The sequence below is a fragment of the Oncorhynchus keta genome, unplaced genomic scaffold, assembly GCF_023373465.1.
Source record: "Oncorhynchus keta strain PuntledgeMale-10-30-2019 unplaced genomic scaffold, Oket_V2 Un_scaffold_1109_pilon_pilon, whole genome shotgun sequence".
NCBI classification, from domain to species: domain Eukaryota; kingdom Metazoa; phylum Chordata; class Actinopteri; order Salmoniformes; family Salmonidae; genus Oncorhynchus; species Oncorhynchus keta.
Window position 1 is genome coordinate 217,501 of NW_026290758.1, and position 14,081 is coordinate 231,581.

Below are 14,081 nucleotides of genomic sequence, written 5' to 3' on the forward strand. Positions count from 1 at the left end.
TATTTGACTTTATTTAGTAAATTGTGTATACAGTATGCAGGGCTCCCTTGTAAAAGAGACGTTGGTCTCGATGGTGTTTCCCTGTTAAAATAAAAGTTGACCCACGAGCTGACTCATAATTCACATGGTCGAACAGTCCAACGGATCAGGAGAGATTATTTTTAGATTGTCCTCTTGCTACAATGGTTCTATATCAGATATATACTGTTTGGTTCATCCAAATTAAACAGCTCAGAATATCCACAGTAGCAAATACTCTGTAGTTTGGATCCAGTGAGTTGACCCAAGATCTGGGTTACTTTAGGTACTGTAGCTCCAGCTCCAGCTGGAGTGTAAGGGCCCTTCTCAACATCCTCTAGATAGAACGTCACCATCACCAATCACCTCTTGCAACACAGAGTTCAAATAGGTTCCAATAGCTGATTTACTGACTGCGGAGGAAGAGTCAGACCCAACTAGATAGAAACACCTGGAAAAAGAACAGGCCCATGCCTCCTACAGCCCTGGGGTGCGTTCCACACCATGCTGCTATCCCGCCCACTAGCACTGCTCTACTATTTAAGGCACATGTCTTTTTCTGTCATCCATGGAATGTTACTACTGAGTTATGAATTATAATACACACAAATCTCAAGAGCAAGAGCCACTAAAATGGATCTCAGTCTCTTTTTCTGATCTTATCTGTCCGTCCCAAGAGAAAGATGGGTAGCATATCTGACTACTGCTACTGACTGACACACAGGTTATCACACACTCACACAGTACAATCTACTGCTTACACCTGACTCCTCAGTCTAGTCCTTATCAGTGTTAATATTTAGCCCTGCCCTGACCTGTTTAGTGTATTAACTTAAGAAGAGAGAGTCTCTGAGTGTGGTCGGTTCTTCTGCTCATACTGTACCTCTTCCTTAATCGCTTGGGTTGAACTTTACTTACTACAACCCACTATTTAGACTCTCCCTCCTCTAACTCTTTCAGTAATAAAACACAAGTATGGGCGGGCTCCAGGATGGAAACTGTGAAAGGGTGCACAGCGTTCTGTGAACCAGTCCCTGCCTGCCCACCATAGCTTTGTGAAAGAGGCCAAACTGAATCAAGTTCAAACACGGAGGAGAGTCAAGGGGGCTGTTACTTATTGACTAAGATACATTATTTTGAGAAATTGAGTGGAAACCTTTACCCTAGGAGTGGAGTGGAGGAAACTTGGGCCCTGCAGACATGATGTCTCATCATGGGGGAAAGAGAGAGATAATGATGATCTGGTTTGTGTAAATTGTCCCTCATCAAGGCTAATCCAGACGCTTATTGCAGAACATGCCTGATTGGAGGGAGTGGATGGAGGGATGGAATAAAGAGAGGAGAGGAAGAGAGTAGTAATGACAGAGTTTTCCACCTCCTCCTTCCATAAACAGTGGAATCACGTTGAGCGTGAAAGACAAGTTTATTGTGGTTAGTTAAGTCAGTGTTTCCCCTATAATGTTTTTCAGCAATGTTGGGGGGCTTCCAGGGGGAGTAGGATAGGGACAACATGCGGGGGGTAGGGTGGGGACTTCATGCGGGGGAAAGGTGGAGTCTTCCTGCGGGGGTAAGGTGGAGTCTTCCTGGGGGGGTAGGATGGGGTCTTCGTGCGGGGGGTAGGGTGGAGTCTTCCTGCGGGGGTAGGATGATGTCTTCATGCGGGGGGTAAGGTGGAGTCTTCCTGCGGGGAGTAGGATGGGGACTTCATGGGGGGTAAGGTGGAGTCTTCCTGCGGGGGGTAGGATGATGTCTTCATGCGGGGGGGTAAGGTGGAGTCTTCCTGCAGGGGGTAGGATGGGGACTTCATGGGGGGGTAAGGTGGAGTCTTCCTGCGGGGGTTAGGATTGGGAATTCATGGGGGGGTAAGGTGGAGTCTTCCTGCGGGGGGTAGGATGGGGACTTCATGGGGGGGTAAAGTGGAGTCTTCCTGCGGGGGTAGGATGGGGACTTCATGGGGGGGTAGGATGGGGTCTTCATGCGGGGGGGTAAGGTGGAGTCTTCCTGCGGGGGGTAGGATGGGGACTTCATGGGGGGGTAAGGTGGAGTCTTCCTGCGGGGGGTAGGATGATGTCTTCATGCGGGGGGGTAAGGTGGAGTCTTCCTGCGGGGGGTAGGATGGGGACTTCATGGGGGGGTAAGGTGGAGTCTTCCTGCGGGGGGTAGGATGATGTCTTCATGCGGGGGGGTAAGGTGGAGTCTTCCTGCGGGGGGTAGGATGGGGTCTTCATGCGGGGGTATGGTGGAGTCTTCCTGGGGGGTAGGATGGGGTCTTCCTGGGGCATACAAATAAATGCAGGAATCTCTACTGGACTCTCTTCTTGACTTGTTAATTCCCATTTTTAAGATGATAAAAGTCACTTTGAAAATAAATGTTTGCTGAATGACCATATTGTTTTTATTACAAGCAGTAATGGAGGACATTTAGTGAGTTGGTTGTGTGTGTTCATCCAGTTTACCAGTTCTTTGTGGGCTTCAGTTAGTTATGTCAATGGACTGGACTGCACTGCAGATAGGGGAGGAGTGAGAGAGGTAGTTGAGGAAGGGGAGCCATAATGATGCAGGCAGGCGACTCTGGTCCATCTGGCTACAGCAGGTCTGTCAGTGTGAGGTCTGGTCTTTGGCTCGTTCGCTCATCACCTCCTAATGCTAGGAAAAGCAGAAAGGTCCTTTCCCTCTGTCCAGATGAAACAGGATCACATCCATTGGCTTCGTGCTGACTTCTATCACTTTATTACCTGTTCTGGGGGAGGGAGTGAGCAGTTTGGCTCAGAGGAAGGGGAATATGAAAAATGCAACAAAAATATATTATTTGACCAGAGTGAACCTCATCAAACAGAGGAAAAGGACCTCTAGATGGAATGACTGACTATACTGACTGACTATTTTGGCCTACTGAATTATACTGGCCTACAGACTGACTGTACTGTACTGACTATACTGGCTTAATGACTGACTGTACTGACTACTGGCTTACTGACTATACTGTACTGTGCTGACTATACTGGCTTACTGACTCTACTGGCTTACTGACCGACTGTACTGTACTGACTATACTGGCTTACTGACTCTACTGGCTTACTGACTGACTGTACTGTACTGACTCCACTGGCTTACTGACTATACTGGCTTAATGACTGACTGTCCTGACTACTGGCTTACTGACTGACTGTACTGTACTGACTCCACTGGCTTACTGACTCTACTGGCTTAATGACTGACTGTACTGTACTGACTCCACTGGCTTACTGACTATACTGGCTTAATGACTGACTGTCCTGACTACTGGCTTACTGACTGACTGTACTGTACTGACTCCACTGGCTTACTGACTCTACTGGCTTACTGACTGTACTGTACTGACTATACTGGCTTAATGACTGACTGTACTGACTTTACTGACTGACTATTTTGGCCTACTGGCTTACTGACTGACTGTACTGACTACTGGCTTACTGACTGACTGTACTGTACTGTACTGACTTCACTGGCTTACTGACTCTACTGGCTTACTGACTATACTGTACTGTGCGGACTATACTGGCTTACTGGCTCTACTGGCTTACTGACTATACTGGCTTACTGACTGACTGTACTGACTATACTGACTGACTATTTTGGCCTACTGACTCTACTGGCTTACTGACCGACTGTAACTGTACTGACTACACTGGCTTACTGACTACTGGCTTTCTGACTGACTGACTGCACTGTATTGTACTAACTATACTGGCTTACTGACTGACTGACTGTACTGTACTGTACTGTACTGACTATACTGGCTTACTGACTGACTGTACTGACTATACTGACTGACTATTTTGGCCTACTGGCTTACTGACTGACTGTACTGTACTGACTATACTGGCTTACTGACTGACTGTACTGTACTGACTATACTGACTCTACTGGCTTACTGACTGACTATACTGACTCTACTGGCTTACTGACTGACTGTACTGTACTGACTACTGGCTCTAATGGCTTACTGACTCTACTGGCTTACTGACTGACTGTACTGTACTAACTATACTGGCTTACTGACTGACTGAGTCTACTGTACTGTACTGTACTGTACTGACTATACTGGCTTACTGACTGACTGTACTGACTATACTGACTGACTATTTTGGCCTACTGACTCTACTGGCTTACTGACCGACTGTAACTGTACTGACTACACTGGCTTACTGACTCTACTGGCTTACTGACTGACTGACTGTACTGTACTGTACTGTACTGACTATACTGGCTTACTGACTGACTGTACTGACTATACTGACTGACTATTTTGGCCTACTGGCTTACTGACTGACTGTACTGTACTGACTATACTGGCTTACTGACTGACTGTACTGTACTGACTATACTGACTCTACTGGCTTACTGACTGACTGTACTGTACTGACTACTGGCTCTAATGGCTTACTGACTCTACTGGCTTACTGACTGACTGTACTGTACTGTACTATACTAACTATACTGGCTTACTGACTGACTGAGTCTACTGTACTGTACTGACTATACTGGCTTACTGACTGACTGTACTGACTATACTGACAGACTATTTTGGCCTACTGACTCTACTGGCTTACTGACTGACTGTACTGTACTAACTATACTGGCTTACTGACTCTACTGGCTTACTGACTGACTGTACTGTACTGGCTATACTGGCTATACTGGCTTACTGACTCTACTGGCTTACTGCCTGACTGTACTGTACTGGCTCTACTGACTTACTGACTACTGGCTTACTGACTGACTGACTGACTGACTGTACTGATTATACTGGCTTACTGACTCTACTGTACTGACAGACTACTGATTGACTCTACTGACTGACTCTACTGTAAGACTACTGTAGGGCCTTGATGAGGGCAGAAGGCGAGTGGAGAATGATGTAAAAAAAACTGTGGTTGAATTGAAATTGCATTTAACCCACCAGGCATCAGTGTTTTTCCTTTCTTCCTTACAAAAGGACTACAAGCTACAGTTATTCTAGCTGTCTGAATAGCCCTCATTGTTTTGGTAGATATCATAACACATGGATGTGTTTTTAACTCTCTGAGAGAGGGGTGTATATAGAACATGTTTTTTCTCTGAGAGTGAGGGGTGGATGGATGTGTTTTCTCTTCGTCATCAGGTAGGTTCCTGTTGGAGCTTGTTTAGTGGTGGGCGGAGGATGGTGGCAGTACATGTGGGGCCCTCTCCCTCCTCTCTCCTGCCTATTGAATGTCAACATGTGCTGCAGAAATACGCTCAGTATGCTGAAGTCAGACAGAGCTAAGGCACCCAAGGTCATTATTCAGGCATTACCAGAAAGCTGACTCAGATACCTAGAGGAGTAGCTAGAGCCCCCCTTTCACAAAAAGAGAAGGAACCTTCCAGTAGAGATACAATAGCCTAAAGTGGCTTATGTCATAAACCTGTTCTGTTTCATTCTGTGGAATGGTGGAATCTCCACTGAGTTCTATAGAAGAGTCTAAAGCACCACAGGATTACTGGGGCAAAGACTGTCATCTGCCTCTGTTAGGATGAGATCAAGGGTCTTCCTAACTAAAGTAGTATGTTATCTCTCTGAACAGTTATCAGTTAAGAGGAGATCAGAGAAGGGCCATCTACTATAGATGGCTATTAGAAAGGGAAGCGTTTGGAAAGAAAAGCAGAATACTGTAGATGTACAGGACTTGGCCTATAACTACAGTACAGCTATACGATCCCATTGTAAAGATGGGGAGTCTTTCAGCAGGCATTAGGGCAGATTGTTTTGGGGAAGTGGAGAAGTAACACAGGTACAGTCAGATGTAATCAGATCCATATGTTATGAACAGCATGAAACAGACCCATTTTTAATTGCAAGTTAGTGTGGCATCACGCCATTTAAAAAAAGTTGTAGCTACTTACGTGACTGCAGTAGTTGTGCAGTAGTAGCTGAATACATATCTGATTTAGTAGTTGTGATGATCGTAACTTCTCCTTAACCGCAGCAGCCCGTTATAATTCTCTCAACTGTTTTTCTGAATGGCTAGATGCCTAAGATGTCTGGCCAGATCATTAGATCTGTAGGAGGAAAACTGGAAAATAAGGGGATGTTTCCTTTCCTAAGCCAGCCAGAACTCTGGCAGCGCAACGTAGCCTAGCGCGTGGTGGACCGACCGGCGGAGGGAGGCAGGGATTTTAAATAAATATAGTTATTCCACTCGTCTCTCCATAATGTTAACCAGGCAAGACAAACAGCAGGATATTTAGACTTTGATTACTTTTTAATAGCTGTAAAAATACTCTCCACAGAGTGTTTGTGTCCATGAAGATGACATCATTGAGATGTTTCTGGTCCCCCAGCCAGAACCAATTGAAATCCCTCTGCTTTCCGAAAGTTTTTCTGTGGTTCATATTGAGCCATGTCTGCTGGGGCAGGGAGTCTTACACTGACATGATGATCATTAGGAAAATAGAAAGTAACCCAGAAGATATATTACACAAGACTTAAAGATGGGTCTGAAATATAGTGCAATGATCATAGATTGTCTTCATAATAAGGTTCTTTGGCCAGAGTGTATTGCATGTCAGGTGCATTGAGCTACTTGACTTATTCAACTCAGCATTACTGTATGATCTTTAGATTTAATGGTCTTGGTTTTCTATTTGAAAAAAAAATTGAAAAAAAAACAGATACTATAATTCACTTCCTCCCAGATTCACATTGACATAGGAATTAATCCAAGAGCTGGCAATTCAATTAGGGGAGGATTTGATGGAGTCCTTTGTGTCAAATTTGTCTGTTGACTCCATCTGTTTGTGGAGGAGGAGGAGGTGGGTTGACTCTATGCTGAATCCCTATGGGTGCCATTCTGCCATTTATTCATTAATTCACACATAATTTGAAAAGCAGACAACGGGCCGAATGCATTGTCTCTCGCCAGGCCCAGCCTGGAGTGGGAATGCTGTGATCTTGCCGTCTGTCAAAATGGAGTCCTACAATGTGTTTTACTCATCTGTCATGTCTTCTCTCTCTCTTTTTGTCTTTTTAGATGGACGACCCCAGTGGGAAGTGGAGGCGAAAATCATCCGTGAGAAAAGTCAAGGAGTAAGTAGAACACAAGCTTTCTACACCTCTCTGTAGCTTAGCTGTCACAGACATGATGTATATTATTCTGTATCATTAGGCTATATTTTTACAGCTGTTATATTGATGTAGCATTATTCATTCATTATTACTAAAGTATCCTGACTAATGTGAATGTCTGTGAAAAGTGAAAACGTTGACTGTGTTGGATCCTTCTCCCAGTCGAGCGTCGTAGTGGAGGTCCCTCCCTACCACAGTAAGACCGTGACCTCGGCTGTTCAGGTGCAGTTCTACGTGTGTAACGGCAAACGGAAAAGGAGCCAATCACAACGCTTCACTTACCTGTCAGGTAGGAGGATCTACATTCTACACCAATCATAGTGCTTGAATTGCAAGTACTTAGAAACAAACACTGGCGGTTGTGTTCCACTGCAGATGATTAGATCTGGCAACACGTGGTGTTTAGCTAACATCTCATCAACCACATTTATATGATGTAGCAGTTGTGTGGTATGTGTGGCAGTTGGAGTGTTCTAAAGACATACTGGAACAGGATCATGTGGAGTCATGTCGAAACCTGCTTGTTACTCCTCTGTTGACCTCTCAGGGGGATTGACAGAAAGCAGATACAGCCATGGAAAGCAGCAGCACATGCATACAAACATACACACACTGCCGAGGTTCCTGCTTTTGGGCTTAGCTAACTAACCCGGTTTTGGAGAGCTTGGAACTTTCCCTCCCAGTTTGCATAGCTGTGGTTAAAGAAGGGGCACCTCCACTAACAGTTACATGTGCACCCGCCAACTGTTATGTAAAGCACCATGAAAACCTATTGCTGTCTATTTCTGATGTGTATTTGCATTTAAGTTTTAGTATGTAAATCTCTGCTCTCCAGGAACATTTTATTGCACACAGGAATTGTGGGAATTTCAAACAGTGTTGTTTGTCTGAAATGAAATCTCTCCATGGCTGAATTAAAAAAACATTTCCTAATGTATTTCATTAAGGCAAATCCCTGCATAGTTGCTTGATATTGTTATTGTTTTCCAACAATAACGTCAAACCAACATTAGTCAAAACGAAAACTGTTGGCGGAATATAAAGACACGTGAGCAATTTCTGATATCTACCACAGCAGTGTGTGTGTGCTTGTGTTTAGATGTGTATGTGCCCCTCCACCCACTCTCTGTTTGCAGCACGTCGCCCACTCTTCTAGTGCTTCCTGTTTTCCACGCTACCCTACCAGGACAGCCAATTAGAGAACAGCACAGGAAGCCTGCTCTGTCAGTGTAGACGCCACTATTGTTACCACGGACACCGCACGCTTAATTGTGGCATCACCAGCCCACCAATCATACTGTGCTACCTAGTGTGCGTGGGTAGTAGGGCCCAGGCTGGCCCGGTTTAGGGCTGAACTGTGAGAAAAGAGCATCAGTTAACTTCTGAGATCCCTTAAGGAGGATGTCATGATTAGAATGTGTAGGGTTCTCAGGTGGTCAAGACAAGAAAAACGTTGTCATTAGGGTTGGCCAAGTATGGATAGGTGCTGTCGGCATAGTCCAGAGGAAGACCCCTTCTGTCTCTACAATATCGCAGTGCCTTTCACCTTCAAAACCAAAACATGTAGAAAAGCACCATTAAACCCAATCTATCACAGTATCTCTGTCCCTTCCCCCTCAGACACAAGTCTTCCTGGCTGTATTCTCTCAGTAACATGCCTGTCAGAGGGAGGGCCCTGGGAGGTAGTAGGGGTACTAGGGGCTGTGAACTGGTTTGTCCTCCTGGTTTCAGCATGGCTGGAAGGCATTTTGCTTCTCCCCATACTGCAGTCAACATGATGGCGCCCAAACCCAACAACATATGCTCCCTCTCTCTGATTCAGAGCTGAGTCAAAATAAAACCCTGCCTGGTCACAAGCACCAGATTGGGAAATAGGTTACTGATTGGTACACAGCAGAGTTGTGCTATGCACTGTTGTAAAGGTGCTCTGTTTAAGTAAACATTTCTAATCTAGTTAACACATACATTCTGAACTTGGGTGAACCACAATGCTTTGACTTGGTGGATGTTGATCGGGAAGTTAATTCTGAGATTTGGCTATTTGTGGTGTTCCAGAATTTGGTAAAACAAATGAGTACTGCCTTGTGTTTTTCATTTTCTGCTGTCATAATCATCACATACGTCACCAAAATATTTATGGCTGCAATGAAAGATTTGAACATATTAATGCTGGTATCATGTGAATGGCAATGTGTTGGTTTCCTGTACTGAGTCTCTCTCTCTCTCTCTCTCTCTCTCTCTCTCTCGCTCTCTCTCTCTCTCTCTCTCTCTCTCTCTCTCTCTCTCTCTCTCTCTTCTCTCTGTCTACCGCCCTCCCTCCCTCTCTCGCTCTCACTCTCTCTCTCTCGCTCACTCTCACTCACTGTCTCCAGTCCTGGTGAAGCAAGAGCACAACAGAGAAGAGATGGAAGGGCCCCCTGCTGTGCCCCCCATGCCTGGTATGTCCATGCCCCTGGCCCATGCTGCCAGCCTGGTCCACAGTACCCACACCCAGCTGCCTTCCCCTGAGCAGGGCCACCCACCGGACGGCCTTCTGTCCAGCTCTCCCCGGGGCCTGGCTGCGGGCCCCGGCTCCAGCCTCCATACTCTGCAGCCTGCCTGCCCCCTCATGGGCTCCCCCTCCTTCCAGCACCTGCCTCACCTCCAGGGCCGAGGCCTCCACACGCCTGCTGACTGCCACATGACGTTCCATCCGGGCCCAGCCCCTCCCAACAGGCCCTCCTACCAACACCATCCTATGCAGCAGAGTCACACCCACCCCGGCCACCTAAACAACCTACATCCCAATCTGCCCTACAATGGCCAGCCCAGCCTTTCCATGAACATGAACACTGGGGCTCCGCAGAGCTATGAGAGGATGCCTTACCACCAGCAGCAGCAGTCTGACCCCGGGGCCTCCCACCCCCACCCCATGGGGCTGGGTATGGTGTACCACTCCTCCCCATCCACCTCCTCCCAGCAGGCCTCCAGCCCCCACAGCCCCATCTCCACGGCCCCCCACAGCCAGCCCATGACCCACTCCTCTCACTCTGCCCCTCACCTGCTCTCCATGGGCTACCACTGCCCCCCCAACCCCAGCCAGGTGCCCTCGCCCACCCGCCCCAACCACCCCATGGGCCAGCCCTCACCCACCCTCACCAACCATCCGATACAGCCCTCCCCCCAGCTGCAGAGAGCTATGGGGGGCTACCACCCCACCAGCCAGAGGTCTGCCTCCTGTCCCACTACCTCCAGTGCCCCTCCAGCCCACATGGTTCCCTCGCCCCATTCTGGGCCATCCTCCCCCCAGCTCCACTCCCTGCCCTACCAGTCGCCCACCTCCCCCACCGGCAGCCCTCTGTGCCCCCCAGCACACAGTCCCCAGGCCAGCAGCCCTGTCATGTCCAGCCTGTCCCCAGGCTCGTGCAGCGGCAACTCCGTGCAGCAGCACCCCCTTGCCCCCCAGCAGAACCCCTTCCCTATGGAGGGGGAGAGTGTGAACATCAAGCAGGAGCCGGAGGAGAGAGAGCCCACCTTCAGAACCATCGGCCTACAGGACATCACACTGGACGACGGTAAGACACAGCTCTGTCTGTCAGCCTCTCCTTCTCTCTGTGTCTGTACTTACTACACTCTCTCTGTGTCTGTACTCACTACACTCTCTCTGTGTCTGTACTCACTACACTCTCTCTGTGTCTGTACTCACTACACTCTCTGTGTCTGTACTCACTACACTCTCTCTGTGTCTGTACTCACTACACTCTCTCTGTGTCTATACTCACTGCACTCTCTCTGTGTCTGTACTCACTACACTCTCTCTGTGTCTGTACTCACTACATTCTCTCTGTGTCTGTACTCACTACACTCTCTCTGTGTCTGTACTCACTACACTCTCTCTGTGTCTGTATTCACTACATTCTCTCTGTGTCTGTACTCACTACACTCTCTCTGTGTCTGTATTCACTACACTCTCTGTGTCTGTACTCACTACACTCTCTGTGTCTGTACTCACTACTCTCTCTCTGTGTCTGTATTCACTACATTCTCTCTGTGTCTGTACTCACTACACTCTCTCTGTGTCTGTATTCACTACACTCTCTGTGTCTGTACTCACTACACTCTCTGTGTCTGTACTCACTACACTCTCTCTGTGTCTATACTCACTACATTCTCTCTGTGTCTGTACTCACTACACTCTCTCTGTGTCTGTACTCACTACACTCTCTCTGTGTCTGTACTCACTACACTCTCTCTGTGTCTGTATTCACTACATTCTCTCTGTGTCTGTACTCACTACACTCTCGCTGTGTCTGTACTCACTATACTCTCTCTGTGTCTGTACTCACTACACTCTCTCTGTGTCTGTACTCACCACACTCTCTCTGTGTCTCATTCTCTCTTGATTCGAAGGAATTTAAAAGCCCTTACATTTTCATTATTTTATTATCCTTTTAGAATTTTAAAAAGTTGCATTACATTACATTGTTGCATAGCATCCAGCTAACACTTGTTTTACAAAAATGCTTCTGTTTTATAACACTGTGTAAAAAGATACCTTCCACCAGTTACTGAATTCTCCTGGGTGAAATGATGTCTCGTTGTAGTGAATTGTATTTCATAAATACAGCACTTAAACCGTCAGTTGGGTTTTGTACACAGTAGGGTTGTTATTGAGGGGTCCTGACAGGAGGATTGGACATCATAGCAGCACAATAGACGAATGACTCTCGCACTATTGACCTCGTCACAAATAGCTCATCCCATCTGACACACACACACACACACACACACACACACACACACACACACACACACACACACACACACACACACACACACACACACACACACACACACACACACACACACACACACACACACCAGTAAGGATATTCATTCTTTGAGTTCAGCTCGTTTGTAATGACTGGATGTTACAAAAGTGGGAATACTAGGAAAATGTTTTATACCACAGAGACTACAGCCGCTGTAATTACTGTGTATGGAAGGCCCTTCCATTCTGAAGAGGACTAATGTACCTCTATATACGGTGGTATAACAAACTGACTGGAGAATGATGAGACTAACTCATTAACAGTGCCTCTTCACTTCAAGAACACTACAAATCCTAACTCGGCACAAGCCGTTTGAGAAACCACCATTCCCCATTTAGTTTCTAATCTGCCATGCACAGCCACTTCTGCTTCTCTGCACACTGGTCCCGCTCAGTCACGTATTCAAATAAACAGCAGTCAAATGGCCCATAGTTAATAAACAGCCTGGAGTGGCTGCGACAGAAAGTGTGTGTGCATCAGGAAGTGCTGTATTGTGTGCTAGCAAGGGCCAGGCTAATTACACGGCCCATTATCAATAAGTCATGTATGAAAGGCCATCAGACACAAGTTCACCAGCTGCATAATACACTGCATGTGTATGCCTACACACACTCATACACTCAGACTTAGTCGCACAGTTGTGTGTACGCACGCATAATCATAATCACTATATCCTTAATTACTCACTCTCTATTTCTCTCTCTATCACACACACATTCACACACACATTGTTCAAGTAAAAGTCTGGCTGCCTCAGTCAATTTTCCCTCAGACGGTGTAGCTACAGGTAACTGCCAAAATAAAGGAAACACCACGAGACAGAACAGCTTCAATGCACCTTGGCATAGATTCTACAAGTGTCTGGAACTCTATTGGAGGGATGCAACACCATTTTTCCATGAGCCATTTGTTGATGGTGGGGGGAAAAACGTTCCAGAATCTCTCATAAGTGTTCAACTGGTTTGAGATCTGGTGACTGACACGGCCATGGCATATTGTGAAACATCAGCAAGTTGAGCAGTCTTGGTCACCGAAGCTCCTGCCAAATGGGCCTGCCCAGCTTTTTTATATTTGACCCTAAGCATGATGATGGGATGTTAATTCCACACCAGGGTGGAAGCACTTGCTTTCAATACGCTTTGTATCCCTCATTTACTCACGTGTTTCCTTTATTTTGGCAGTTACCTGTACATACCAAGAAGAAAAGTGTGAGAAAAGCTGTTGACTGAAAAGACTGACAGGTTCACCCTGGGATTAGTAAGTCCCTGTCTGAGCGAGGCCTAGAAATAGCTTCTGTGCCATGCAGGCTCTGTAGGACGCACAAACAAACAGACACACAAAACACACACGCACACACACTGGCTCTGTAGGACATCATGAAGCAGTGAATGACTGAGCAGCGCAGTGCAGCAATGGAACGACTGAGGTTTTAGGAGGTCAGAGCAGCACATGAAATATACCACAGAGCAGACCAGGGTTCATGTGTATTTGTTATTTAAATACATTGTTTTCTGTATTTGACTATTTTCAAATAATGTGGACCGAATTAACTACTTCTATTGGAAGTATTTGAAAGTATTTTCGGGAACACTTTATTTGGATAGTCCATATGTAGATGCTCTACAGACTATCAGTAACATTTCAACTACCTATCTACTAACCCTAGCTCTAACTTTAACCCTAAACTTAACCTTTACCCTAACCTTATTCTTAACCTAACCCTAACCTTATTCTTAACCTAACCCTAACCTTATTCTTAACCTAACCCTAACCGTAACCTTAGCAAGCAGTTGTTTATCGACAGATAGTTTGTTGATAGTATGACCATCTGTAGAGCGAAAATCCGGACTATCCAAATAAAGTGTGATAAATACTATATTAAAATAACTGGGTTAAATGCATGGGAGTGTATTTGAGTCCGTGTATTTGAGTGTTTTCAAATACTTTTCAAGTGTATTTCTAAATACATTCCAATATTCAACTACTTTTCTTTTCAAATAAAAAAATATGTAAATACTTCCATCTAAATGTCTTTGAAATTATTGAACTCTGGTCTACTAGACTATATGTGTGTCTTTCTGTTAATGTCTGTCTATCTGTCTGAGTTCTAGTAGTCGAACTAAGAA

General features: G+C 46.0%; 1 protein-coding gene across 3 annotated transcripts in view; it reads left to right on the plus strand.

The window, feature by feature from the left end:
• Positions 1-14,081, plus strand: part of LOC118372868 (nuclear factor of activated T-cells, cytoplasmic 3-like) — a 91,979-nt gene that overhangs the window by 63,589 nt on the left and 14,309 nt on the right. For all 3 annotated transcript variants that reach the window (XM_052513434.1, XM_052513435.1, XM_052513436.1), the window contains exons 7-9: positions 7,050-7,105; positions 7,307-7,433; positions 9,517-10,698. In XM_052513434.1, coding sequence (XP_052369394.1) covers positions 7,050-7,105; positions 7,307-7,433; positions 9,517-10,698 — 1,365 coding nt within the window. The remainder of the gene's footprint in view (positions 1-7,049; positions 7,106-7,306; positions 7,434-9,516; positions 10,699-14,081) is intronic.